This window comes from Podarcis erhardii, assembly GCF_964252035.2.
Source record: "Podarcis erhardii genome assembly, chromosome: 6".
NCBI lineage: Eukaryota > Metazoa > Chordata > Lepidosauria > Squamata > Lacertidae > Podarcis > Podarcis erhardii.
Genome location: NC_138510.1, coordinates 5,071,643 through 5,096,398, shown reverse-complemented (window position 1 = coordinate 5,096,398; position 24,756 = coordinate 5,071,643). Strand labels below are relative to the sequence as shown.

At 45.1% G+C, this 24,756-nt stretch overlaps 1 protein-coding gene across 4 annotated transcripts; it reads right to left on the bottom strand.

Moving 5' to 3' along the window:
- Positions 1 to 386: 386 nt before the first annotated feature.
- Positions 387 to 23,808, bottom strand: LOC309345073 (tyrosine-protein phosphatase non-receptor type substrate 1-like). Of its 4 annotated transcripts, XM_081868116.1 has the most exons (6): positions 23,580 to 23,807; positions 12,644 to 12,988; positions 11,936 to 12,040; positions 8,584 to 8,605; positions 4,592 to 4,634; positions 387 to 944 (listed from the first exon to the last, which is right to left on the bottom strand). In XM_081868116.1, the coding sequence occupies exons 1-6, from the start codon at positions 23,650 to 23,652 to the stop codon at positions 828 to 830; spliced, it is 705 nt and encodes a 234-aa protein (XP_081724242.1). In that variant the 5' UTR covers positions 23,653 to 23,807; the 3' UTR covers positions 387 to 827. The 4 variants fall into 4 exon arrangements, 3 of the variants coding, with proteins under 3 accessions (XP_081724242.1, XP_081724244.1, XP_081724243.1); XM_081868118.1 differs by lacking the exon at positions 11,936 to 12,040 and having other exon boundaries at positions 23,580 to 23,808; XR_014157990.1 differs by lacking the exon at positions 8,584 to 8,605 and having other exon boundaries at positions 838 to 944; positions 4,592 to 5,173; positions 23,580 to 23,808.
- Positions 23,809 to 24,756: the final 948 nt, after the last annotated feature.

Genomic DNA, 24,756 nt, shown 5'->3' with positions numbered 1-24,756 from the left:
CCGACCGGCGCGCCCGGCTCCCTCTTTTGCTGCCGTCCTGCCACTCAGCTGGTTAGCAAAATCGGTCTTGGAGGCGGCGTTGTCGGTACATTTTAATGGAATCTGTTCTGCAGGAAACATTTGCCAATGTATTAAAGGGAAACGGAGCGAGGAGTTTAGATGGTTGCAGTTGCCGCTGACAGGTTCCCTGCGCGGGGCGAGGGTTGCGCTTGGCTGCAAAAGAGAAAAGAATTCGAAATCGCCTTTGCTCCGCCTCCCCTCGCTCTCTGCAGTGGTGCGTCTTCCTGCGCGCATCAGAAAACACGTGTCTCTCCATCAGCCTCCTAGGGAAACAACCCCCAGCACACCCGCGTCTTTGCTTGCCTGGTAATCAAATTAGTTAGCTGTCAACGTTTTCCTTTCTTTAAGGGAAATTCCCTTATTCCGAATAGGATTCCTCGAAAGAAAAGGGGAAAGTTGGCAGCTCTGGTTCAATTCCCCCTCACATCTCAAGTTGGCTCTGTCTGAAATCCTGGAGAGCTGAATGGACAAGTGGACTGACTCAGTAGAAATCCATTTCCAGTGTCCATGAGCTGTGCAATGTCCGGAGAGTGATGCCGGTCACTAGTCTCCCGGCACATATGAAAAAAGAAACAGCCTTTCCTTTCAAACTTCTTGCAAAAACAGCCAGATCAAATAGGGAGGTGAACCATGCCTCTCTGAGCCAGAATCCATGCAGCACACCCAGATTTCTTTAATTTGCATGATAGGGTCTGTTTGATGGAGTTTCATCTCTTGTCGGTGGTTTTTGAGTCCAGGCAGGAAAGTGTTCCTCTCGCAGCCACAGACTAAGCTACACGGACACTGGCGTATTCTGAATGCTCCTCTGTCTTCCTTTGCTTAGGTCTTTGCAGGCTGCTGGGATCCTTCAGGTCTGCATAGACAATCTCTTTATTGACAACACCCTGGATGAAAAGAAAAGAAAAGAAAAGAGAAAAAGAAGGAACATGTTATCATATGTGGTGGGAATGTAAGAAAGAAAAACTTCTGGGAAATGATATATAATGAGATGAAAAAGATGTTGAAATATCCATTTTTTAAAAAACCAGAAGCATTTTTACTTGGTATTATGGGTGAGGATATTAAGAGGCAAGATGTTAAATTGTTTTTATATGCAACAACAGCAGCAAGAGTATTCTTAGCCCAGAAATGGAAGCAAGAAGAAATTCCGATGAAAGAAGAATGGCAGACAAAATTAACGGACTACGCAGAATTGGATAAAATGACAGGAAGGATTCGAAACCTGCGGGACCAGAGATTCACAGAATATTGGAAGAAATATATGAACTATTTGAAGAGCAACTGTAATCAACAAATTACACTAGTAGGACTACAAGAAGTTTTGTAAGGAGAAATGTATGAAACATTGCAAAGCAGAGAAAGAATAGAGATATTAGTTATGAGATTTAAATGTAATAGTGGAAGTAAGAAATGTATATTAAGTGAGTAGATTGGAAAATTTTCAGATGTGATTGATGGAAGTAAAAAAATGGATTAGATATGAAAGTATGTTTAATTATTGTTGAAAATGATATGTTGAAAACTAATAAAATTTTTATTAAAAAATAAAATAAAAGTCTCATTTCTTTTCTTCAGAACATTCGAGGCAGGACAATATATGCTGCAGTGCTCTCCAAGAGCAAGATATAATCCTGGATGAGGCTTCCTAAAAGTTCTGGCTTCTTCTTTTTTAAAAAGTATGTTATTTTTTTTAGCCCTTAAGATTGTAGATCGTTTAGGAATTGCTAAATGTGGATGTTCTGCAACAGGCCTGTCATTCATGGTATGCTCAGGTGTGGTCTGTTGTTCTGGCCGAGAACGTGACCTGCCAAATCAGCGAGGTTGGAGGCCAAGACAAGTTCTTTATCCTTTTACAACACCTGACATCCATTCATCTCCTGTGCAAGACAAGATGGTCAGTCCAAACAACATCCCCAGACCCATGGAAACATCTGGAGAGATTTATTGCATTAAAGACTTTACGTGCATCATAAAATAAAGGCTCTGATCTTAAGATGTTGTTACGCTTCTCCCCCTGAGGCTAGCTGTTGCCATAGCTGTCAACGTTTCCCTTTTTTTAAGGGAAATTCCCTTATTCCGAATAGGATTGCTCGCAAGAAAAGGGAAAAGTTGACAGCTATGGCTTTTGTTGTTGTTGTTTATTGTAGTTTTAATTATGTTCATTATGGGGGGGGGGGAGGAATAGAACATATTCTCAAGCCAACCAAAAATAGATGTTTCAAAGTGATAGGACCTGAAAGCCAAACTGGGAGCTGAATAACTCTCCAGGAATTTGGTTTAGGTTAAGGTTACCAGACGTCCCTGTTTCCTGGGGACAGTCCCCAGATTTACAAATCAGTCCCCATACAAAATCCATTGAAGTTGAAAAGCGTCCCCGGATTCATTGAAAAAAAATCTGGAACCCTTAGTTTAGGTGTCTCGCCCCTCCTGAAAACTAGCAGAACCAGCATTGTACCCCATAGGAACATGATAGAATAAGTTATTTAAAATCAGAGGGAATAAGAATATCCACATGCTCGGGCTTTTCTTGCAGCAGGATTTCAGAATTCATGAGCACGCAGCCCCAGTTCAGCTAAGGTCACATCCACAACATGCCTTTGAAGCACCCTTTCACCACTTAAACACTTCCTCTAAAGAATTCTGGGAACTGTAATAATTTTTTTTAAGGTGCCAAGGGTTGTTAGACTCTTCACAGTGCTACTATTCTCAGCAGCCATATGTAACAAACGGCAGTTCCAAGGATTCTTTGAGGGAAGCCAAGACTGTTAGAATGGTGAAGGTGTGCTTTAAAGAAGACCTATGGCTGCATTCATATGAAGCTGTTGCTACCGGGAGCTGGAGCCCTGAGTTGTGACCCCTGAACTGCTCCAGGGATTTGTGAATGAAGCTTGCAGAGGACAGCCAACAGTATGGATCTCGCTGTCCAGCTGGGACAGAAGAGAGAGAAGAGACATCTAAACAAATGAGACATTCATAAAGTTGCATCAGTTCTCCCCCCCCCACCCCAAGGAAACAACATAGAATCATAGAATTGCAGAGTTGGAAGGCACCCTGAGGATCACCCAGTCCAACCGCTCCATTCCAGGAATATGCAGCTGTCCCGTACGGGGATTGAACTCTCAACCTTGCATTATCAGCATCGCACTCTAACCAACTGAGCAATCCAACATGTCTGTGGAGCCTCCATTATATTATTATAATTATAATATAATATAATATAATATAATATAATATAATATAATAATATAATATAATATAATATAATATAATATAATATAATAATATAATATAATATAATATAATATAATATAATATAATATAATATAATATAATATAATATAATATAATATAATATAATATAATATAATATAATATAATAATTTTATTATTTATACCCCGCCCACCTGAAGGCTGCCTTCAGATGTCTTCTAAAAGTCTGGTAGTTTTCTCTTTGATATCTGGTGGAAGGGTGTTCCACAGGGCAGGTGCCACTACCGAGAAGGGCCTCTGCCTGGTTCCCCGTAACCTCACTTCTCACACTGAGGGAACTGCCAGAAGGGCCTCTGCACTGGACCTGAGTGTCTGGGCAGAACAATGGGGATGGAGACGCTCCTTCAGGTATACTGGACCGAGGTTGTTTAGGGCTTTAAAGGTCAACACCAACACTTTAAATTGTGCTCGGCAACGTACTGGGAGCCAGTGTAGGTCTTTCAAGAGCGGTGTTATGTGTTTTTGGTGACAACTCCCAGTCTTCAGTCTAGCTGTTGCGTTCTGCGCCTCCATGGACAGCTGTGAGTCCAGAATGACTCCCAGGCTGTGCACCTGGTCTTTCAGGGGCACAGTTATCCCATTCAGGACTAGGGAGTCCTCCACACCTGCTCACCTCCTGTCCCCCCAGAACAGTACTTCTGTCTTGTCAGGATTCACCCTCAATCCATTAGCTGCCATCCATCCTCCAACTGCCTCTAGACACTCACACAGGACATTCACCGCCTTCACTGGTTCTGATTTGAAAGAGAGGTAGAGCTTTCCACTGCTTCTTCAAAACATGCAATGCCTTGTGTATAAATCAGTAACTCAGGGGGATTGCTTATGGGTCTGTGAGAGCTGGAGGCTGCTCAGAGGCCCTGGGGTGGGTGCCATAGGACACCCCCCCACACACACACACAAACACACCTGCTCAAGGACACAGTTTCAGCTTAGCCATGCATGAGAGAGAGAGAGAGAGAGAGAGAGAGAGAGAGAGAGAGAGAGATGCTTGGAGTTTTTGCAGCCCACAGGCAAAAAACCCTGGGGAGAAGAAAAGACCTTCTGTTTGCTTTTGGGTACTCTGATGCTTATTCAAATAAACATGGTCTTTCCCCTCCTTCTCATCTTACAGTTTGCAAATAAACTGACATTACACAAACACACCAATGTTTTCAGCCCTCTTCCCTCCTGAGGGAACTCATCCTGAAAAAAGCTGTCCCAGTGACTTCCTGGTTCTTTAGGGAAGGGGGAGGAGAGTGCATACCAATATTATTCTTCATACCTGTTTAGGAAGTCTTGTGTTCTCTTGGGTGGGAGCTTCAGGCCTGGGGATGGAAAAAACACACTGAGGAAAAATCATCAGCAAGGGGAATTCTTGATTATATATGGAGACAGACACAAAAGTCGAGCCTATTCCTTGGCTGGTCCATGCTAGCCATGAGGGCTTTGTTCCCCCTTCACTATCAGATGCAACATATCTCTGAAAAGCCATCGCTGGAAACCACAGGAGAGGCAAGGCCTCAGGTCCTGCTGGCTGGTTTTCCTGTTGGTTGGCCACTGTGAGAACAGGATTCTGGACCAGATGGGCCACAGACCTGAAGTAGCAGCGAGACTCTTCTTATATTCAGGTGTGGCATAGCAGCAGGTGTTTTCCTCCCCATCCTTTGTGTTATGTACTGAAGTTCTCACCCTGGGCCAGCAGGGGGGTACTGTAGATAGTTTTCACTCAGATCCACATATGCAAATAAGGGATCGAAAGTGACATTCAGTGATTGGATAGTTACAGAAAGTTGTTACAGTTATGTTGTACTGGAGCGCTATATAAGCAGGCTGGCTGAACCCTTCAGTTCAGTTCTGTTCTGGCCTATGAATAAACAAGAGCTGTTTGAAGAATCACTGCGTCGTCTGATATGTTCACCCAAAACTTAACACTTTGAATTTCTGCACTTAGCCCAGGTAGGCATATCTGCATAGCAGGAATTCTAACAGCGCCATCTCTCCTCTGTCTTTCACATGACGGTGTATGTTTTGACTCCACAGAGTGGGAAGTGACAGAGACAGGATGTTTGTGTTACCATGTTCCGTGAAGTGGGACTATTGTCCTTTGTTCTTTTCCTCTTTGCTGTCTGATGCTAGAGAGAGAGGGAGCCACGTTGCAGTGCTCTGTGTGTGTTTATATGTAAATAAAGTAGATTAGCCAAAATGCTGAGTTGCTGAGGTCTGTTACACATGATGCACAAACTCTGCGGATCCCTAAGTGTGCTGGTGTCAGTTGGCATCGGTCGCTGTGATGTTCGGGCTGAAGAAAGCTTATGAAGCTCCCGAACGATCGACCAGGAGGGAGAGAACATGCCAGTCGGGCATGTGTCTCTGCCAGGGTCTTACTCGAGTGTAGGCTGATTTCCTGACAGGCGCAACTGCCCTCTGCCATCTCCTCCACCCAGCCCACAGCTGCAATGTTGTCTGCCACAGATCTTGCTGCTGCCACCAGGGGGGAAAAATGCCATGTGGAGGAAAAATGGGCACTGGTGGTTTGCCACGCCTGTCCGAAATGTCAGAGTCCTTTGAGGACCCTCTGTTGCAATATATCTCCACCCCTAGGAGGGCAGGGAGACCTTGCTTCCTAAATTCTGGAACTCAGCTTCTATATCTGTGCACAAGATCCATGTGGGATTCTGTGAAATGAGCATAGCGAAACAAACCCCCCCCCCCCCAGCTGGGTGGGAGCTGCTGTCTTTCACTTAGTGAAACCCGTGTCAGAGTTGATCTTTAAATAAACCTCAAACACACTAAACAGCCCGCTAGAATTATAGCCTGGAGTTTTACGCAATGAAAATAATGGAGGCAAATGAGCTGCATTTTATCCATTATTAACGTACTGGACATGACTCTATTTGATTTCTCCATTGCTGCCTCTTAATAGGCACTTGGGCTAAGATTTATTAAGCCTCAAGGAATTTGCATTTTTCAAAGCACTTTTGAACCTTTTAAAGTGTCTAGTTTGGGGCTAATTGGAAAAATGTGTGTGCGAGGGAGAGAGAGAGAGCTCTTAAAATTTGGATTTGTTGCCTGCCACCCCAATCTCTCAGTGGTGCATGATTCCAGGAGTTCCTCAGAATGAGGCACAGCGGAGACTGTGGAGTCTTTATGATATATCGTTAATTTACATATACAGTGGAACCTCAGTTTTCCAACATAATCTGTTCCAGAAGACCATTCGACTTCCGAAACGTCCAAAAACCAAGGCACAAAGGGCTGTTGCCAATTTCCATTGAGAAAATGGAAAAACACACAGCTGCAGCCCAGTATACCTGAAGGAGCGTCTCCACCCCCATCGTTCTGCCTGGACACTGAGGTCCAGCGCCGAGGGCCTTCTAGTGGTTCCCTCAGTGCAAGAAGCCAAGTTACAGGGAACCAGGCAGTGGGCCTTCTCGGTGGTGGCGCCCTGTGGAAAGCCCACCCACCAGATGTCAAAGAGAAAAACAACTACCAGACTTTTAGAAGACATCTGAAGGCAGCCCTGTTTAGGGAAGTTTTTAATGTGTGACATTTTAATGTATTTTTAATCTTTGTTGGAAGCTGCCCAGAGTGGCTGGGGAAACCCAGCCAGATGGGCGGGGTACAAATAAATTATTATTATTATTATTATTATTATTATTATTATTATTATTATTATTATCATCATCATCATCATCATCATCATCATCATTATTATTAGACTTCCAAGGCACATTTGAAAACAGAAGCATTCACTTTTGGGTTTTTGGCGTTCAGCTTCCGAAACGTTCAGCTTCCAAGACGCTCGAAAACCAAGGTTTCACTGTATATACAGGTGAAATTCAAAAAATTAGAATATCATGGAAAAGTTCATTTATTTCAGTAATTCAACTTTAAAGGTGAAACTAATATATGAGATCGACTCATGACATGCAAAGCGAGATATGCTTCTACTCAGAGGTCCAATCTTGCTCGATTTGCAATCCTTGTTTTGCTGATTTCCATGAATATTCTGATTTTCTGAGATTGTTAATTTGGGGTTTTCATCAGCTGTACGCCATGATCATCACAATAATCATGGCTCAACATATCTCGCTTTGCATGTCATGAGTCTATCTCATATATTAGTTTCACCTTTCAAGTTGAATTACGGAAATAAAGGAAAATTTTCACGATATTCTAATTTTTCGAGTTTCACCTGTAGAACAAATCAAGGCTTGACATATCTCGCTTTGCATGTCATGAGTCTATCTCATATACAGTGGTGCCCTGCAAGTCGAACGCCTCGCAAGACGGAAAACCCGCTAGACGAAAGGGTTTTCCGGTTTGGAGGCGCTTCGCAAAACGAATTTCCCTATGGGCTTGCTTCGCAAGACGAAAATGTCTTGCGAGTTCCTGCGGGGTTTTTTTCCCTTCTCCCCCTAAGCCCTAAGCCGCTTATCAGCTGATCTGCTAAAAGCCGCTAAACCGCTAATAGCGCTAATCCGCTAAGCTGTCAATGGGCTTGCTTCGCAAGACGAAAAAACCGCTATACGAAGAGCCTCACGGAACGGATTAATTTCGTTTTGCGAGGCACCACTGTATGAGTTTCACCTTGGAAGTTGAATTAGTGAAATAAAGGAACTTTTCCACCATGTTCTAATTTTTTGAGTTTCACCTGTATAACCTGGGCTTGCAGTGGGGGGTTTCACAGCATCACCCCAAAAGGGTATTGCTTTCCCCAAAACTGCAGACTTGGCTTCAAACAGAAATCAGCCATTGGTCTCTGACACATAACATAACAGCAAACTGTGTTCTCAAACTCCTGCTTTGTCCTACTAAGAACTGGAGGAGGGGCCCCACCCATTTGACTTCTGGCACAGAGCCCCCTTTCCTTTTGTTCTCTTAATGGCTCATCACTCAGGCTGGCTATTCCAGCAATTGAATCCGTGCTGGATCCAGGAATTAGAACGGTCTTGCATACAGCCTGCTCCCCCTCCCCCTCAAAAAAAACAACAAAAAAACCCTGACACCCACAAACTCATAACAACAAGTTTACCCATCCAATTTGTGATTTTAGAAGCTGCTTTTTGCGGAACCTTGCCACCAATGGATCTTGGCATGTATATATGGGGAGCTACATCTGTGAATCTCTCTCAGTCACTCCACACTTCTGTACTTACAGACAGATGGACACACTTCTGCCACCATTGACCAAATTGCTGTGACTCAAATACTCATCTCCCCAAACACTAGGAAAAGTTAATGAAATTGCATTTTTAAAAAATATATACAGACCTTGCCGTCTCTTGGTTTCTGCCTAGATACATACAAGGGAGAAGAGAAGAGACAGTAAATTGGCTTTCAAACATTGAATGCTAACTAGTTTTACTACATTTATGCCCTTCTGATCTTCCTGGGATCCTGGGGTTAGCAGTTCTGAACTTTCCCTTCTCAGATGCCACGCCATCCTCTCAAGCACCCTGCGAGGTAGGCCAGGCTGAAAAGAACAGCTGGCTCATGGCTGCCCAGTGAGGCTCATGGATGAGCAAGGAGTTGGCTCAGGGGGCCTCAAGTCTGGAGGCCAAACTGTTAGAATATTGATGTTCTGTTCCACCTTAAGAGGAACAGATATGTGGAGTTGTCCTACATGCCAGGAAACGAAATTCCTGCAGATCTGTTGTCTAAGGTGGTTAACAGAAAACAACTGAAGGTTTATGTGGAGGTTGCAATTGGGTTGAACCACAGGTACTACAGGTTACACGGAAAGGGGGAGGATGTTAGGATATTGATGTTCCGTTCCGCCTTAAGAGGAACAGATATGTGGAGTTGTTGTGTGTCACATGCCTGTTTTCTTCCAGCACAGGCTTGCTGGGAACTTCCGTTGTATATTGCTTTTGCTGTACTGCTGTTTTGCTTGGACACGAAGGGAAGCAGACATGTTTTCCCTTTGTCCTGCTGCTGAATAAATGCTGTAAATATGCTTACACATGTCTCTGTCTACCTCTTCCGTTGCAAAGAGTTCTTATCTCTGCTGGCTTGCGTGCTTAAGTCTCTAAAGGTTTCTGAGGCTTGAGTCACAGTTTTGATGTTGTTCTGAGAACCAGAGATCACCCGGCTGCCGGCCAGTTGTCCCGTCTCCCTGGCAGCATCCCAACACAAACTGCACGTGGTGTCAGTTGTGTGTTTAAAATAAGCACTCTCTTTTGGGCTGCTTCTTATTCTTGAGAAAAAGCAGTTGTGGACTCTGGTTTCTGAACCAGTTTCCTGCTGAAAACGATCCCTTCTTTTCTCCTTCGCAATCCCCAAAGGGGTTCTGAGCACTTTCAAAGTTTGAAAGTTTTCAGAGTTTGGCCACAACCCGCATCTGAGGCAAGTTCTGGATCAGGGCCACACAGTGACGCTTTCCCTTCTCTTCAGAATAAAAGCAACCTGGCTAAGCAGGCTGGTGTTTCGTTTTTGTTGTTGTTGTTTAGTCGTTTAGTCGTGTCCGACTCTTCGTGACCCCATGGACCAGAGAACGCCAGGCACCTCTGTCCTCCACTGCCTCCCGCAGTTTGTTCAAACTCAGGCTGGTAACCTCGAAAACACTATCCAACCATCTCGTCCTCTGTTGCCCCCTTCTCCTTGTGCCCTCCATCTTTCCCAACATCAGGGTCTTCTCCAGGGAGTCTTCTCTTCTCATGAGGTGGCCAAAGTATTGGAGCCTCAGCTTCACAATCTGTCCTTCCAGTAAGCACTCAGGGCTGATTTCCTTCAGAATGGAGAGGTTTGATCTTCTTGCAGTCCATGGGACTCTCAAGAGTCTCCTCCAGCACCATAATTCAAAAGCATCAATTCTTCGGCGATCAGCCTTCTTTATGGTCCAGCTCTCACTTTTGTTTTTAATTCAGAGCAAACACCGAAAAACAAACGCCAGCATCAAACTACGCTGTATGCATCAGTCAAGCACATTTAAGCACATGATGAACACATCACATGCCAACAGCATGTGCACTATACATTGAAAGCAGTATCATAGCCCTTCAAATAGACATGGTTTCTCCCAAGGAATCCTGGGAATTGTAGTTTGTTAAAACAATCTGAGAATCAGGGCCAGCCTACCCGTGAGGCAAACTGAAACTGATTCTTTGGATTGGCTAGTTCAGCTGGAGGTGGGAGGTTTCCCATTGCTGTCACTATTGTCTCTATAGCTTCTTTAATATTGTTTTTAATATCCTGAATTTTCATTTTTTCCCATCTCCTCTGCATTAAATCCATTCACATGCAAGATCCGCATTTGTTTTGACAATTGTGCTTTTACCAGATTCACCAGCGGATCTTGGATGTGAATGGATTTAATGCAGAGGAGAGAAAAAACCCAGAAAATCAGTTTCAAATTGACTATACAGTGGTACCTCGCACGACGAATGCCTCGCAAGACGAAAAACACGCAAGACGAAAGAGTTTTCCATTTTTTGAGTCATTCCGCAAGACGAATTTCCCTATGGGCTTGCTTCGCAAGACGAAACGTCTTGCAAGTTCTTGCGAGTTTGTTTCCTTTTTCTTAAAGCTTCTAAGCCGCTAAGCCGTTAACAGCCGCTAAGCCGCTAAGCTGTTAATAGCCGCTAAGCCGCTAATAGCCGCTAAGCCGCTAAGAGCCGTGCTTCGCAAGACGAAAAAACTGCAAGACGAAGAGACTCGCGGAACGGCTTAATTTCGTCTTGCGAGGCACCACTGTACATGAGGCAAACTGAAGCAGATGCCTTGGGCTGCAAAATCCCATGGGGTGCCACCCCAAAAGGTCACACAACGGCTTCCGTCAAGATCTCATGGAACTCTCGCAACCTTGCCAGTTTCAGTAGAGAGGAGCCGTGGCACCTTCCCACTGAGCTTCAGGCAGTGAAACCAGTGGTGTAGCAGATGGTACCCAGTGCAGAAAATTTCTTGTCACCCCCCCCCATTGAAATTATTAAAAGAAGGAAAAAAGAGATACTTACAGTAAGTGGCATAGCTAAGGCTTTTGCTGCCCGGGGCAGTCGCTGAGTTTGCCATAAAACGGGCTGGGCCACCCCTGCTTTACAGCTCTGCGAGGGGACTAGGAGCCGCCAAACAACTCTCAGCACCCAGAAGAAACCACATTTCCCAGAATTCTTTTGCAGGGGGACCCTGGTTGTTTAAAGTGGTATGACGCTGCTTCAAATGTATCGTGCAGATGGGGCCCTAGCCTAATCCCGCAAGGTAGGCTAGTCTGAGCAGAAGTGACCAGTCCGACATTTGGGTGCCACATTTTTCAGAAATTTGGGGTGGGGTGGAAATATAGGGCCCTCAAAGACTATATGGAAATGATTTATTCTGCTCCGCTGACTCGAGGGAGAGGAGAAGAAGAAGAGTTTGGATTTGATATCCCACTTTATCACTACCCGAAGGAGTCTCAAAGTGGCTAACATTCTCCTTTCCCTTCCTCCCCCACAACAAACACTCTGTGAGGCGAGTGGGGCTGAGAGACTTCAGAGAAGTGTGACTAGCCCAAGGTCACCCAGCAGCTGCATGTGGAGGAGCGGGGAATCGAACCCGGTTCACCAGATTACAAGACTACCGCTCTTAACCACTACACCACACTGGCTCTCTGGAGGGGCCAGTTGCATGCAAACATAGGTGCCAAACTCACCTTTCCTCTTCTTTACGTAGATGTAAACTGCCACGAGGAGCAAGGCAGCGAGGAGGAGGACGCTCACCCCGGCAACCACTGGGGCAGTGTTGGGAGGTGGCAAATCTAAATGAACGTGGTGGAGTAAGACAGAAAGTTAGGACCAGAAAATAATTGACACTGAAAACCGAACTTCCTTGTGTGGGATGTGAAACACAAGAGCAGTCAAGTACAACATTCCTAGAGTGAAAATGTTTACACACGGGGAGGAATGTTTGTCCAGCCAGCAGATAAACTTCCTGTTTCCTTCTGGGCTGGGACAGACTTCCTCTGCATGTGACTAGAGGTGGGCGTGGCCTCACCTGTGCAGGTAACGACAAAAGCACAGGGCAGGGCAGCCACCTCTCTCTTTGACTACATGCATTGAAGAAGCAACATCTGCTTAGCCAAAGATGCTCTTTGAGGACAAAGGGACTGTCTTCTTATGAGATAGTTTCTAGGTATATGTTAGTTTTCTAACCTAAGTCTGCCTTCTGGGATCCTATTGTAAACAGAATGATATGTGAGTAAACCTTTTTATACTTTTATAGAAGACTGTGTTATGTCGTGTCTTTTATGGGGGAATAAGGGGGAAATACCAGAACAGTTATTAAAAAGGCTTTAGCCAATGAAACCAACTAGGACTTGAAATTTTTAAAAAAGAAATTCCATTAGTTTTCCACCACTCACCTGTCACAACCACCTCAGTTCCACCCCCACGTAGTATGACGTCTTCTTTTCGATAGTGTGACTTTATCTTTCCACAGTAATAAATACCAGCATCCTCCCAGGTAACATTATGGATGACAATAGTGAAATCTTCGTTGGATTTTTCATTATTTCTTGTTATTCTCTCAAAACTTCCAGCACCTGCATAGATAACCTTCTCTGTGGGACCTTCACCCAGGAACCACCTCACAGGTCCTGGCGGACCTTCCCCAGTCACCCGGCATTCCAGTGTGAGATTATCTCCTATTTGTACTGAGATAGCATTCTTTGGCTGGTACACCTGTAACTGCGGCTCCTTCGCAACACCTGAAAAGAAAGACACACAGCAGTCTGTTGTGACAGCTCGTTCCCCAGACAACCTTTTTGACACTTTTGATTTTGTGAGAGCAATTGTTCTTCAGCTGTGGTCAACAACCACTGGTGTTCTGTGGTGGACATTCCCTGGAATGAGACCACGTTGAAAATAACCAAGGGGTGAAAGGAGGGAAAGTAAAGTTACATTATATTAAGATAAATTACAGAACAAAAAGTGGAAAAGACTATTTACAGAAACACTGTAAAATTAATATCTGTTAGAAGGATGTTGGAACAATATTATATGATTTTAGCAGGAAGGATATAAAGGATTTGGGAATAACTGATTGCTAATTGGTGAAAGGAGGAAAAGTAAAGCTACATTATATTAAGACAATTTACAGGACAAAAAATTTAAAAGAGGGAAAGGATTTGCTGAAATAGATAATAGACCTAGAATACAAAAAAGGGAGGTGTGAGGAGGTCAAGGAAATAAGCTAATGAAAGATTAGTAATGAGGAGATTTGATGCATTTTCTTTTTTGCGTTTTTGTTTTTGTTTAATGGGTTTTATTTCTCTGGGGGTTTTTCTCTCTCTTTTTTATATTGTGGTGTGGTGTTTTGTTTTTGTTTAATGTGGTATGTTTATTTTTTCTTTCTGTAATTGTTGAAACTTTAATAAATATTATTTAAAGAAGAAGAAGAAAATAACCAAGGAAGGAAAAGGCCGGCCAATGTTAAATTCAGGCACTGCTTTCTTCCCCTTGGTGCTGGTGTTCTGAAGACCCGGAATAAGAAGTGCCTTGACCCACAAATGTCTCATCGTGACACAGAGAATCCCAAAACCTACTAATTCCTCCCACTCAGTTTGCTGCAGCAGAAGTGAAAATTTCTGGCATTTCCCCATGTCTGGAATAGAAATCAATCCACCAAGTATCCTGCTTTTTTCAGGCTGCAAATTACTACATAACTGATGACATCCTCTTGACATGTAAATAAGTGTTTCCTTTATGCTGAAATGAATGGTGTGGAAATAATAGGTATAATTATTATTATTACAGTGGTACCTTGGTTCTCAATCCGTTCCGGAAGTCCATTCCAAAACCAAAGCATTCCAAAACCAAGGCACGCTTTCCCATAGAAAGTAAGGCAAAACGGATAAACCCGTTCCAGACTTTTAAAAACAACCCCTAAAACAGCAATTTAACATGAATTTTACTATCTAAAGAGACCATTGATCTACAAAATGAAAGCAATAATCAATGTACTGTACTATAAAATAAATAAGACAGTATTGTAAAGATGAAAATTAAAATTATTATTTTTTCTTACCTGCACTCATGATAGTTATTGCTTGGGTGGGGAGCTTTTATCCATTTCCACAGTCACACAATCAATCAATCAGTCAATCAATCAATCAATCAATCAATTGGTAGCTGAACTGGGTTTCACACAGTCACAAATACAAATTAACTGAAAAAAACCTCAAAAACAAAAGCGCCAAGCTTAATTTGTTCCAGAAGTCCGTTCTGGTCCGTTTGACTTTCAAAATGTTCGAAAACCAAGGCACAGCTTCTGATTGGTGCAGGTGCCGCAGAAACAATAGCTGACATTTGAAATTCAGAACACTTACTTTTGGGGTTTCGAAGTTTGAGAACCAAGGCACCACTGTAATTGTGTTAACTTCGTAACTTGCATAGACAGTGGTACCTCGGGTTAAGAACTTAATTTGTTCTAGAGGTCCACTCTTAACCTGAAACTGTTCTTAACCTGAAGCACCACTTTAGCTAACAGGGCCTCCTGCTGCCGCCACACAATTTCTGTTCTCATCCTGAAGCAAAGTTCTTAACCCGAGGTAATATTTCTGGGTTAGTGAAGTCTGTAACCTGAAGTGTCTGTAACCCAAGGTACCACTGTATGACGTAAATGTTTATGCACATTACATTAAATAGCAGACTGTGAGATGAAGAACATTGTGTTTGGTGGAAACTGAACTGTGGCAGAACAGAAGCAGCGCTGATTGTGACAAAGACTTGTCAGGATTGAAGCTGCCCAGTCTCTGGACAGGCGCATAGGATGCTCTGGGTGTTAAGATATTCCGTTCCACCTTAAAATGAACAAGCATGATTGTTGTGTGTCATATGCCTGTTTACAGTCCAGCACTGCTTGCTGGGAACTTCCGTTTTGTGTATGGCTTTGGCTTTATGCTGCTTGCTTGGACATGATGATGATGATAATAATAATAATAATAATAATAATAATAATAATAATAATAATAATAATAATAATTTATTTATACCCCGCCCATCTGGCTGGGCCTCCCCAGCCACTCTGGGCAGCTTCCATAGAAACCAAAAATACAGTAAAATATCACACGTTAAAAACTTCCCTGAACAGGGCTGCCTTAAGATGTCTTCTGAATGTCAGGTAGTTGTTTATCGCTTTGACATCTGGTGGGAGGGTGTTCCACAGGGCGGGCGCCACTACCGAGAAGGCCCTCTGCCTGGTTCCCTGTAGCTTTGCTTCTCGCAATGAGGGAACCGCCAGAAGGCCCTCGGCGCTGGACCTCAGCGTCCGGGCAGAACGATGGGGGTGGAGACGCTCCTTCTGGTATACAGGACCGAGGCCGTTTAGGGCTTTCAAGGTCAGCACCAACACTTTGAATTGACTTCTCCATGAAAGGGAGAAGTCATGTTTTTCCTTTGTCCTGAATAAACTGCTTGTAAATACGCTTTAAGGGACGCGGGTGGCACTGTGGGTAAAACCTCAGCGCCTAGGACTTGCCGATCGGCGGTTCGAATCCCCGCGGCGGGGTGAGCTCCCGTCGTTCAGTCCCTGCTCCTGCCAACCTAGCAGTTTGAAAGCACGCCAAAGTGCAAGTAGATAAATAGGTACCGCTTTATAGCAGGAAGGTAAATGGCGTTTCTGTGTGCTGCTCTGGTGCCGGGTCGCCAGAGCAGCTTCGTCACACTGGCCACGTGACCTGGAAGTGTCTTCGGACAGCGCTGGCTCCCGGCCTCTAGAGTGAGATGAGCGCACAACCCTAGAGTCTGTCAAGACTGGCCCGTACGGGCAGGGGTACCTTTAAATACGCTTTACATATGCCTCTTTCTGCCCTTCCGTTGCGGGCTCCAGCTTCTGAAGAGTTCTGAGGTTGTGGGTCGCTGTTTCATGGTGTGCCAAGGACCAGAGATCGCCCAGCTACCGGCCGGTGGGCTGGAGCCAGCTGGGGGCCTGCAAATTGACCCCATTTCCTTGGAAGCATCTCAACACTAGGAACCTCAGCAGAGGAGCACAAGGGATACAGGGCACCAATATGGCTCAAGGGCACAAGGGAACCTGGTTATGCCTCTGGCCTTCAGCTGTGGAACCAGAGCGCAGCCATTGTGCCTAACAGCCATTGATAGCCCTCTCCTCCAGGAATTTGTCCACTTTTCTTTTAAAGCCATCTAGGTCATCACCTCCTGGCAAATAGAAGTGGAAGAAATGGAGGCAGTGAGAGATTTTACTTTCTTGGGCTCCATGATCACTGCAGATGGTGACAGCAGCCACGAAATTAAAAGATGCCTGCTTCTTGGGAGAAAAGCAATGACAAACCTAGACAGCATCTTAAAAGGCAGAGACATCACCTTGCCAACAAAGGTCCGTATAGTTAAAGCTATGGTTTTCCCAGTAGTGATGTATGGAAGTGAGAGCTGGACCATAAAGAAGGCTGATCGTCGGAGAATGGATGCTTTTGAATTGTGGTTCTGGAGGAGACTCTTGAGAGTCCCATGGACTGCAAGAAGATCAAACCTCTCCATTCTGAAGGAAATCAGCCCTGAGTGCTCACTGGAAGGCCAGATCCTGAAGCTGAGGCTCCAAGACTTTGGCCACCTCATGAGAAGAGAAGACTCCCTGGAAAAGTCCCTGATGTTGGGAAAGATGTAGGGCACAAGGAGAAGGGGACGACGGAGGACGAGATGGTGGGACAGTGTTCTCGAAGTTACCAGCATGAGTCTGACCAAACTGCAGGAGGCAGTGGAAGACAGAAGTGCCTGGCATGCTCTGGTCCAGGGGGTCACGAAGAGTCGGGCACGACTAAATGACTAAGCAACAACAGGCCATCACTGCCTCCTGCAGGAGAGAATCCCATCCTAAATGGGGGCTGTGACAAAATGTTACAGTGCAAAGTTCTGCTTTCCACCCAGTTTTCCAGTCCCTTGCTCCATTCCACAGTTCCAGAGCCCTCCGCATTGTGCTTGGGTGTTAGCATTTTGGCTACACGGGCACCAACATAGCTTGAACATCAGAAATGGAGGGAATGGTTTTTCCCATGGTGGATTATTATTATTATTTATTGAATTTATATACCACCCTATACCCAGAGGTCTCAGAACAAAATCAAAATATAAAACCACAAAATATATAATGAAAATAAAAACAACAAACTAATAACACACACCCCCCAAAAGAGCCATATTTTAAAAGGGTATATATACAATCAGATCAACCAAAGGCCTGGTTAAAAAGGAATGTTTTTGCCTGGCGCCTAAAGGTGTATAATGAAGGCGCCAGGCGAACTTCTCTGGGGAGAGCATTCCACAGAGGGGGAGCCACTGCAGAGAAGGCCCTGTTCTCATGTTGCCACCCTCGGCACCTCTCGAGGAAGAGGCACACGAAGGGGGGCCTCAGAAGGAGCTTTCCCTGCTGGCTACTAGAATTACCATATTTTTCGCTCTATAAGACACACTTTTTCCCTCCTAAAAAGTAAGGGGGAATGTGTGTGCATCTTATGGAGCGAATGCAAGCTGCATAGCTATCGCTGAAGCCAGAACAGCAAGAGGGATTGCTGCGCAGCAATCCCTCTTGCTGTTCTGGCTTCAGGGATAGCCGTGCAAAGCCTCTTCAACAACATTTGATTCAGAATATTGTTTTTCTTGTTTTCCTCCTCTAAAAACTAGGTGCGGCTTATGGTCGGGTGCGTCTTATAGAGCGAAAAATACGGTAAATTTAGCACCATCACTAGCAATCCGGCCACCTGCTTAATGCAACCCAAAGTCTGCAGACCTGTGGATGTGGTAAAAAAACCCGCTATAAAAACTAGGAAACTATAATACGATTTACCGTATTTTTTGCTCTATAACTCACTTTTTCCCTCCTAAAAAGTAAGGGGAAATGTGTGTGCCTCTTATGGAGCGAATGCAGGCTGCGCAGCTATCCCAGAAGCCAGAACAGCAAGAGGGATCGCTGTTTTTTCTTGTTTTCCTCCTCCAAAAATTAGGTGCATCTTATGGTCTGGTGTGTCTTATAGAGCGAAAAATGCAGTAATTGTTTTCTTTTAAAAATAGACTATAGATTTCCCATCCGTTGAAGACCCGTTATCCAGGCTACCAGGCTTACATCTGTTCTTTCCTTCTTGGATCTAACCTTTCTGCTTGGGCAAAGCAGCTTCCAACGAAAATGACAGCAGCTGATGTGTTGATGCTTCCTCTTTTGAAGGTCCACATGTCTGAGTTTGTGGGTGAAATAAGGAACTAGGCCTTTGTCAGAGTCATGCTGCATCAGGCGTGCAAATTTCTTTGCCTGTAGCACAAGAGTGAGGGATCTTTGGCCCTCCAGATGTTGATGAACTATATCCAGTGCTATTTTCCTAGAAAAAGAGGTCTGGAACTCACTGTGAGTGTGTCCTTTGTTCTCTTATCATGGCAAATGCGCCCACCTGACAGGTGCCGGAAATGAGTTCTGGCAAGTTCCTGCTGAAAAAAGCCCTGACTATAACTTCCACTAGCCTTAGCCAGCAATGCTGTTGCAGGAATTTATGTATAGGTTGGGGGGTTGCCCCTCCAGCAGATATCAAGCACATGGAGCCCACTACCAAAACCAGCACAATCGCTTTTCTGACTTTTGTGGTTTGTCCCCACAGAACACTTGGTCACAGTTTCTTCCTATCTATTCAAAGGGCCTTTGCTGCACAATACCAAATGTAACAGTTCGCTGACAAATTTCTCTATGTACTGGCTCACTGGGAAAACTTCAGAAATTCATATAGACATGTGAGCTCAGCTACTCAGCAGCCCCTCTGCCTGAGTGATAATCCCTGGCATCCTGATACCTGAGTGCCAGACAGGTAGCCATTCCAGAAATAACAACCCCAGATGAAGACAAAAGGGTGTGATTAATTTGGCTGGGAAACAGGGAAGTGTAAATATCTCTTTTGCTACACTTGATGGGTGTTTGGTGGAGGGCAAGGAGAACCATGGGGCAGGGTCCAGGATGCTCAGATTACGGCCACCAGACCTCCCCTTTCATGATGTAACCGCGATGTATGAGTGATGTAGTTTGGGGGGTGTAACATGGGGATTAGCAGCTAATAACAGTTTGGGGGCTCTTTTGTTGGGGGCTTCCATCTTGTTCCACCTTGTGGCAGGTGGGAGTCCTGTCGCGACAGTCTTCAACAAAGACCAAGCCTACTGGCTGCTGTTTTGCTCTGGTATTCCTGGCTGGTGTCCTTGTTTTTTGTCCAAGGGAGCCCTCAGATTTCTTGGTTAACAATGCCAATGGCCAGAGTTGAGGGGAGCTGGAGTTCAGCAACATCTGGAGGGCCACAGGTTGCCCACTCCAGCTGTATCAAGTGGTTAGTGAGGATATAGAACATCTTAGGGAAACGTACGTAGGAGCGAAAGCCCAGCACAAACCGTGTGGGCATCTATTTCAGAAACTCAATCTCGGAGTCCTGTTTCTGCACATAGAACGGTCATCTCTGATGACTGTGCCGTGTCAAGTGGTCGCTTTCATCTGTGGACGAGCCATCAGAGCTCAAGCCCACGCAGACACAACTGAGGCACCGCCACAAATAATCTGAACGGTGTTTTTCAATGGAGCCAGGAGGTCACAAATTCAGCTGGCAGCCATAAACCCGTAGAGTTCATCAGATAGCAAGTTCTCGACAAACATGGACCTCCAATCCACATTCTTCCTTTTAAAAACTTTTTCCGGTGCCTTGTACTTTTAATAATTTGTTGGGAGCCGCCCAGAGTGGCCGGATCAACCCAGTCAGATGGGTGGCATATACCGTATTTTTCCATCTATAAGACGCCCTCGTGTATAAAGGTAAAGGTATAGGGACCCCTGACCATTAGGTCCAGTCGTGGCCGACTCTGGGAGTTGCGGTGCTCATCTCGCTTTCTTGGCCAAGGGAGCCGGCGTACAGCTTCCGGGTCATGTGGCCAGCATGACTAAGCCACTTCTGGCGAACCAGAGCAGCGCACGGAAACGCCGTTTACCTTCCCGCTGGAGCGGTACCTATTTATCTACTTGCACTTTGACATGCTTTCGAACTGCTAGGTTGGCAGGAGCAGGGACCGAGCAACAGGAGCTCACCCCGTCGCAGGGATTCGAACCGCCGACCTTCTGATCGGCAAGTCCTAGGCTCTGTGGTTTAACCCACAGCGCCACCTGCGTCCCCCTCATGTATGAGACCCCCCTATTTTGGGAGACTTGATTTTAAGAAAATGAGGGGAGATGGCCCAAAGTTGTTGAGCTCCCCCCCCCCCCAGCTGTGTGCAGGAAACACTCCCTAGATTGTTTCCCGCATGCATCAGAGGAAGTTTCACTTCTGCCAACCGGCTGGCAGGCAGGCACGCCGCTTCTCCCCCCCCCCCATGCCACTATCCGTGTATTGGATGGCCCCCATTTTTTGACACAATTTTTGAGCCAAAAAACCTTGTCTAATACACAGAAAAATACAGTAAATTATATCATCATCATCAACAACCATAACTACAATCAGGTGATAAGTGTTTTCCATCACATACCTCCATGGCTTGAAAGAGCTTCACCTGTTAAATTTCAGGCTGCAGGGGCCAATAAGAATTTGACAACCCAAGTCCCAGGGAAGACATGGCTTATGGGTCTCCTCTAACTTTCCCATGAGTATCTGGTTGGTCATTGTCAGAACAGGATAAGAAGAGACTGCTGGAGCATCAGGGTAGTAATAATAATAATAATAATAATAATAATAATAATAATAATAATTTATTATTTATACCCTGCCTATCTGGCTGGGTTTCCAACTGGGCTGCTTCCAACAGAACACTAAAATACAATAACCTATTAAAAGCTTCCCTAAACAGGGCTGCCTTCAGGTGTCTTCTAAAAGTGTGGTAGTTGTTTTTCTCTTTGACATCTGGTGGGAGGGTGTTCCACAGGGCGGGTGCCACTACCGAGAAGGCCCTCTGCCTGGTTGCCTGTAACCTTGCTTCTCACAGTGAGGGAACTGCCAGAAGGCCCTTGGCACTGGACCTCAGTGTCCGGGCAGAACGATGGAGGTGGAGATGTTCCTTTAGGAATACTGGACCAAGGCTGTTTAGGGCTTTAAAGGTAATAAGCCATCAATAGCTCTCTCATCACTGAATACTGGACCAGATGGACCACAAACCTGGTCCAGCAGACTCTTCACATGTTCTTCCTCTGGAGAGCAGCTGACAGTCAGTGTAGACATTACTGGGCTAGATAGACTAGAGGACCTAAGACCAGATGATCTAAGGCAGCTTTCTGGAGTCCTCTTATCTCGAGCTGCTAATCGAGAGGCAAAAGACAAACGGAGAGGCCTTTGCATCTTCGTAATGTGGAGTTTAGGACTTCAGCTCTTAATCCTGCCGGAATCGCCACCGAAATTAGTTGCTCTCTGAGGGAAAATAATTGCTTCTTTTATCTACCCATTATCCTGCTGCACACTTATCTTCCGCAAGCACTCCAGCATTCTTTCAGGTACTTAAGCCATAAACAATAACAACAACGAATAGATTTAAAGCATAACATAGGAGGATTTGCAGTGATTGAGACACTTAAAGAATCATTCACAGAATTGTAAGAGAGAGATTCAACTAAGACATGGAGCAGACCCACTGTAATCAGTATAGGCTCAAGTTATTAAAGTCAGGTGACATCAGTGCATCTACTTAGAGTGTGACTTTGATATCACCTGCATTATTATTATTATTATTATTATTATTATTATTATTATTATTATTATTTAGATGCTACTAAAATGCTCTACAAAATGTAATAGAAGTTATGGTTATTTAAATAATGGGAATTGCTCAGTCCATTGATGTTAATATATTCAACTAAACAAGCAGGAAGGACTAAAGGAGATTGGACTGAATGGGAGAATACTAATACTAATACTAATACTAATACTAATACTAATACTAATACTAATACTAATACTAATACTAATACTACTACTACTACTAATAATAATAATAAATTATTTATACCCTGCCCATCTGGCTGGGTTTCCCCAGCCACTCTGGGCGGCTTCCAACAGAACACTAAAATACAATAACCTATTAAACATTAAAAGCTTCCCTAAACAGGGCTGCCTTCAGATGTCTTCTAAAAGTGTGGTAGTTGTTTTTCTCTTTAACATCTGATGGGAGTGTGTTCCACAGGGCGGGTGCCACTACTGAGAAGGCCCTCTGTCTGGTTCCCTGTAACTTGGCTTCCTGCAGTGAGGGAACCGCCAGAAGGCTCTCGACACTGGACCTAGGTGTCCAGGTAGAACGATGGAGGTGGAGACGCTCTTTCAGGTATACTGGACCGAGGCCGTTTAGGGCTTTAAAGGTCAGCACCAACACTTTGAATTGTGCTCGGAAACGTACTGGGAGCCAGTGTAGGTCTTTCAAGACTGGTGTTATGTGGTCTCGGCGGCCACTCCCAGTCACCAGTCTAGCTGCCGCATTCTGAATTAGTTGTAGTTTCCAAGTCACCTTCAAAGGTAGCCCCACGTAGAGCACATTGCAGTAGTCCAAGCGAGAGATAACTAAAGGATGCACTACCCTGGCAAGGCAGTCCGTGGGCAGGTAGGGTCTCAGCCTGCGTATCAGATGGAGCTGGTAGACAGCCGCCCTGAACACAGATTTGACCTGCACCTCCATGGACAGCTGTGAGTCCAATATGACTCCCAGGCTGCGCACCTGGTCCTTCAGGGACACAGTGACCCCATTCAGGACCAGGGAGTCCTCCACACCTGCCCACCTCCTGTCCCCCAAGAATAGCACTTCTGTCTTGTCAGGATTCAACCTCAATCTGTTAGCCGCCATCCATCCTCCAACCGCCTCCAGACACTCGCACAGGACCTTCACCGCCTTCACTGGTTCTGATTTGAAAGAGAGGTTGAATGGTTTTTCATCATGGAATCAGAATTAGAGAGTTGCAAGGGACCCCCAAAAGTCATCTAGTCTAACCCCTTCAATGCAGAAATCTCAGCTACAGCATCCCTGACCGATGGCCACCCAGCCTCTGCTTAGAAACCTCCAAGGAAAAAGGATCCAACCCCTGGTCTCCCAGGTCCTAGTCTGACACTCTAACCACTACACCACACTAAGAAGGTCACACACACACACACACACACACACACAAAAAAGCAACCCTATTAGGATGGAGCAGCCTAAGTGGTCACCGCAAGCTGTCTGAAAACCAGGGGGAAAGGAATGGAATGGAGTTTCTCACTAAAGGGCATGTCTGGCTGGCTGTAACTCAGACGGGGAACAGCGTTGCTGGTCTCACTTATTCAGTATAACTTTCCTATGAAGTTCACACTGTGGCCGTGTACTCACCTTCCATTCCTTTTGAAAACTGGCCCATCAGCGCACTGAGAAACAGGCACCCAAGGGGGCCTTTGAAAGCCATCTGAGACACTGGCTGTTTTGAAAGGGCACCTTCAGCGCCGGCCACTCGAATGTGGCATGGAAGAGGCTGCTGCTGACAGATCACCAAGCTCCACTTTGGGCAATTCCACTGCCTTGCGGCTTCTGGGTTCGACCCACAAAGCACAAACAGGAAGTCACAGCAGGAAACCGAGTCTCACTGGATTCAGAATGTGGTTCAATCACTGTTTGCTGAGCTACAGTCACATGGCAGTGGTGGAGACCAGCCGGCTCACTGACAGTGCACTGCAATTAATGTAGACAAAACATCCAGCAGGGTTGGTTTTCCATGGTAGGCAAAGGACATAGGAGTCACTGGGACAATATTCAGAAAGTGTTTTTTAAAACAATCTACAGTTTTCTCCCTGCTGGCCAGTGTTAAGTTGTGGGTGAACATATCAGACGACACAGCGATTCTTCAAACAGCTCTTGTTTATTCACAGGCCAGAACTGAACTGAACTGAAGGGTTCAGCCACCCTTCTTATATAGAGCTCCACTACAATGCAACTGTAACGCTTTCTGTAACTATCCAACCACTGAACGTCACTTTCAATCCCTTATTTGCATATATGGACCTGAGTGAAAACTATCTACAGTATCCCCCTGCTGGCCCAGGGTGAGAACTTCAGTACATAACAGTTTTGATTTGGGGATCATTTAATTGAGTTTACCCACTGAAATCTGCTGGAAGATTGAAACTAATGACGCTTCGGCTTCAAGGCCCCTAATTTTTTTTTTGGGGGGGGGAGGCGGTTAATATATTTCAACAATCCCAAAGTTTGAGAGTCACTAGCACATAAATGAGGTGAGTCATGTTAAGTTGGCTGCTCTGCTGTGACCAATGTAACCCCCCCTTTTTTAACAAAGGTCAAGACCCTAGAAGAATAACACTGAGTTCACAAAAATACCCCATTGAAGAAAATAACAGTGGTTACTCAGACTTTTCTGGGGTTGCGGTGCTCATCTTGCTTTACAGGCCAAGGGAGCCGGTGTTTGTCCTCAGACAGTTTTTCCGGGTCATGTGGCCAGCATGACCAAGCTGCTTCTGGCGAACTAGAGCAGCACACAGAAACACTGTTTACCTTC